This window comes from Acomys minous (genome assembly GCF_964271855.1).
Source record: "Acomys minous genome assembly, chromosome: 2".
In the NCBI taxonomy this organism is placed as follows: Eukaryota; Metazoa; Chordata; class Mammalia; order Rodentia; family Muridae; genus Acomys; species Acomys minous.
This window is the reverse complement of record NC_140484.1, coordinates 138520495-138524105: the sequence shown is the minus strand read 5'-3', so window position 1 is coordinate 138524105 and position 3611 is coordinate 138520495. Positions and strand designations below refer to the sequence as shown.

The window sequence follows — 3611 nt, the reverse complement described above, 5'->3', positions numbered from 1 at the left end:
AGGCCTATAGCTGATCAAAGTACTCTCTGCGCATGCTCACCTGAGCACGGGTCATCTATACCAATCTCCACTCTGCACTTCACAGAGAACTTCACAGATGAGGAGTTGTAAAGAATGTAAGAGCTGGCCCATGGAGAGAAGCACCGTCAAAGGCTGACTTCTACATGTAGCCTGGCTGCTGCACAATTATTATGTTTATCTGCATCATCAAGTCGATCCAAATTTCATCAGGAATGGAAGAAGAGTCTCTGGGGTCCCACCCCTGTCAGAGGAGGTACTGGCAGCTGATGATTCTTGAGGGGAAAGAGAGACAGAGAGAGAGAGAGAGAGAGAGAGAGAGAGAGAGAGAGAGAGAGAGAGAGAGACTTTCTTTTGGGAATAAGGCTGTTGGTATGTTACCATGTGGATGTCCACACACCCATGTGTATATGTAAACATTAATTGGACTCAGGAGTTATTAATCACAATGGAAGAAAGAGGGTATAAATTTGAAAAATGAAGGACAGGGGTATATGGGAGCAATATTATCTTCAAAATAAAGGAAATAATTGAAAATGAATAAAAAGATGAAATTGGGTGTGAGGAGTTGGATTGGGGTCCCAATATGAAATTAGATGGAGCAAGTTGTAGGTCTATATGATCAATATACATACTACACTATATGGACCTTTCAAAATATAAAAATATTATTAAAAAGATAAATTTATAGATTAATCAAAGATGGATTCACTATTATTCTTTACAGACCTTACAATTAGGCCATGACCAGAAGCCAGGATCACAGATCAGAAGTTTTATGAATCTACAAGTTCCATCCTTACTGACAATCTTTCTAACAATATTCTTAGGAATTTTAGTATCTTGTTGCTTCTTATCATACAATAGAATAGATATATTTGTCAGATATATCTCAGAATAGCTTAGTGTAAAAACAAACACAGCCTGATAGATTCAAGTCCGTATTAACCAGCTTTCTGTTATAACAAATAGTTAAGATAATCAACTTATAAAAAAAGAGTTACTCTTGGTACAGAGTTTTCCATGTCTCAGTTTTTGGTGGAATGAGGCCATCGATATGGTAGGGATGTGTAGATAAACAAAGCCACTCATATCATTGCCAATAAGGAAGATAAAGTTCTGAGTGACACATCTCTTTCATGGAATGCCTCAATAAAATAAATATTGCAACTGGGCTCAATTTATAAACGTTTCTAGCACTGCCTAAGAACATCATAATAGGCGGCAGGCTTTTTGGCAGTGACAGACTTTGGGGACAATTAAGTTGCAATCTGTGCCCCGTGGTGTTGATACTTGCTTTAAATACCAGCACTTTGGATGCAGAGGCAGTTGAATCTCTGAGTTCAGGGTCAGCCTATTCTATAAAGACATCTAGGATTATTACTTAGAGAAATCCTGTCTCAAAAAACCTAACAACAAAGATCCAGTCTGTAACATACGTAATGAACAACTTTGAAATATATTAATATAACTTATAAATTGTGTTTAGCAATTTATATCTGTATGATTAGATTTATTCCCTTAATTTAAAAATTTGTTTTAGTTTATGATTGAAATTTCTAATTTTGTATATAACATGAAATTAGAACTCCCATATTTATTGAAAATCTTCTCACTGTCATCAATCTGTTTTCAATCAGAACATTCACTTTAATATTATATGAAAGAAACATCATTGCTATATCATGTTTTTCAAAATATCAAATACCTCTAAAATATATTTTTCTACCAAGCTGTCTCTTCAGAGCACCCTTAATCTCATTATTCCTGAGGCTGTAGATGAGGGGGTTCAACATGGGGATCACCACCATGTAGAACACAGATACCACCTTGTTCTGGTCAGTGGAGTAGGTGGACTTGGGCAACACATAGATGAATGTGATGGTTCCATAGAACAGAGTGACTGCAGTGAGGTGGGAGGTGCAGGTGGAGAAGGCCTTGTGGCGGCCCTCGGTGGAGCGCATCTTCAGGATGGTGATGAGGATGTAGATGTAGGAGACGGCTATTACAAACACTGTCACCATAATGATGGATCCAGCTGTGAATGAAGGAACAACTGCAGGGACGCTGACATCAGAACAAGCGAGCTTTACTAATGGGGCAAAATCACAGAAAAAATGATTGACTCTATTTGGTTCACAAAAAAGAAGTGAAAAGAAGGAACACGTGAAGGAGGAAGCATTAAGAAAACCACCAATATAAGATCCTATAAGTAACTGGACACAGACTTGTGTGGACATTTTGTTTGAATAAAGCAATGGGCTACAGATTGCTATAAAACGATCATAAGCCATGGCAGCCAGAAGGAAACATTCAACTGTCCCAAAGAAAACAGCTGAGCCAAGCTGGATGCCACATCCAAAGTAGGAGATGGTGTTTCTCTCCACCAGGAAGTTGACAAGCATATTGGGTGTGACAGAAGATGAGTAGCCTATGTCAGCAAAAGCCAAGTGACTGAGAAAAAAGTACATGGGGTGATGGAGCTGGGAAGAGACTCTGATGAGAATGATGGTGCTGAGGTTCCCAGAGACAGTCACCAGGTAGATGCACAGGATGATGGTAAAGAGGACGACTCTAAGGACGGGGTCATCTGTTAAGCCCAATAAAACAAACTCTGTCACTGCAGTGTGGTTCCCATTCTCCAGGAAAGCCATGGGACAGTGTAGCTTTTGCTATATCAAGGCTGTGATGGAGACATTACAGGGAGGAATTTATAAATGTGTAGTTTCTACTTTCATTAATATACAAATAATGCCAATATATGTAAAATGTTTAAGCCTCCATATTTATTTGCCTGCAAGGATGAATCTACAATTTCAAGTTGTGCAATACATGTAAAACATTTGATTTATATAATATGCCTTTTTATTTACATGTTATATTGTCTTACCAATTACATCTTAAAGGAAAATATGAAAATAGAATATATAAAATAAATTCTGAGTATTTTTGGAAACATGAATGCATAGGTTTATAGAAAATACTTGGATTGCACCTAATATTTACATGCTTCTTAAAAAACAAGTATGAATCTTAGAATTGTGTATAGACACAAATAGTTAATTTATAAAATTGCAATATTTTCATAAGTATATTGTATTTTTGCATAAAATATTACATCATCATAAATATGATTTTATCAGTATTTTAATGTCTTGGAAAGAGATTACTTAACTTGTATATGGCTTATATAACAGCCAATAAAATCAGAATTATAACTCCAAACTGTCTGAACTCCACTACTGAATATCTGTGCAATAATAAAGTTAAATAATAATAGTCTTAGATGCTTAAATACCAAAAATGATAGGAATGGATTTTTTGTAAAGTTTATTTTAACTCATATTGAGTAAGATTTTCCTACATAAATACATTTATTATTCACACACCAACTAGACAGGGATTTGAAAATATCAATAGAATTATTTATCTCAAATTTGTTAGATGGTTTTATGTATTTGAAATTGACAATGTTGCTCTACTAAATAATTTGAAATATCTATGCAATCCCTATGAAAAAACATAATAGATACTCAACCTATAGCTAAAATAGTTTTATCTTGAGTATACAAATGTTTTTGTCAAATGATAAA

The 3611-nt window shown here is 35.4% G+C and overlaps 1 protein-coding gene across 1 annotated transcript; it reads right to left on the bottom strand.

Annotated features, from left to right (window-relative positions):
• Positions 1-1718: 1718 nt before the first annotated feature.
• On the bottom strand, positions 1719-2672 carry LOC311591889 (olfactory receptor 5P76; the record flags this gene model as incomplete). The annotated part of the gene is made up of 1 exon (XM_084771707.1): positions 1719-2672. The coding sequence occupies one exon, from the start codon at positions 2670-2672 to the stop codon at positions 1719-1721; it is 954 nt and encodes a 317-aa protein (XP_084627833.1).
• Positions 2673-3611: the final 939 nt, after the last annotated feature.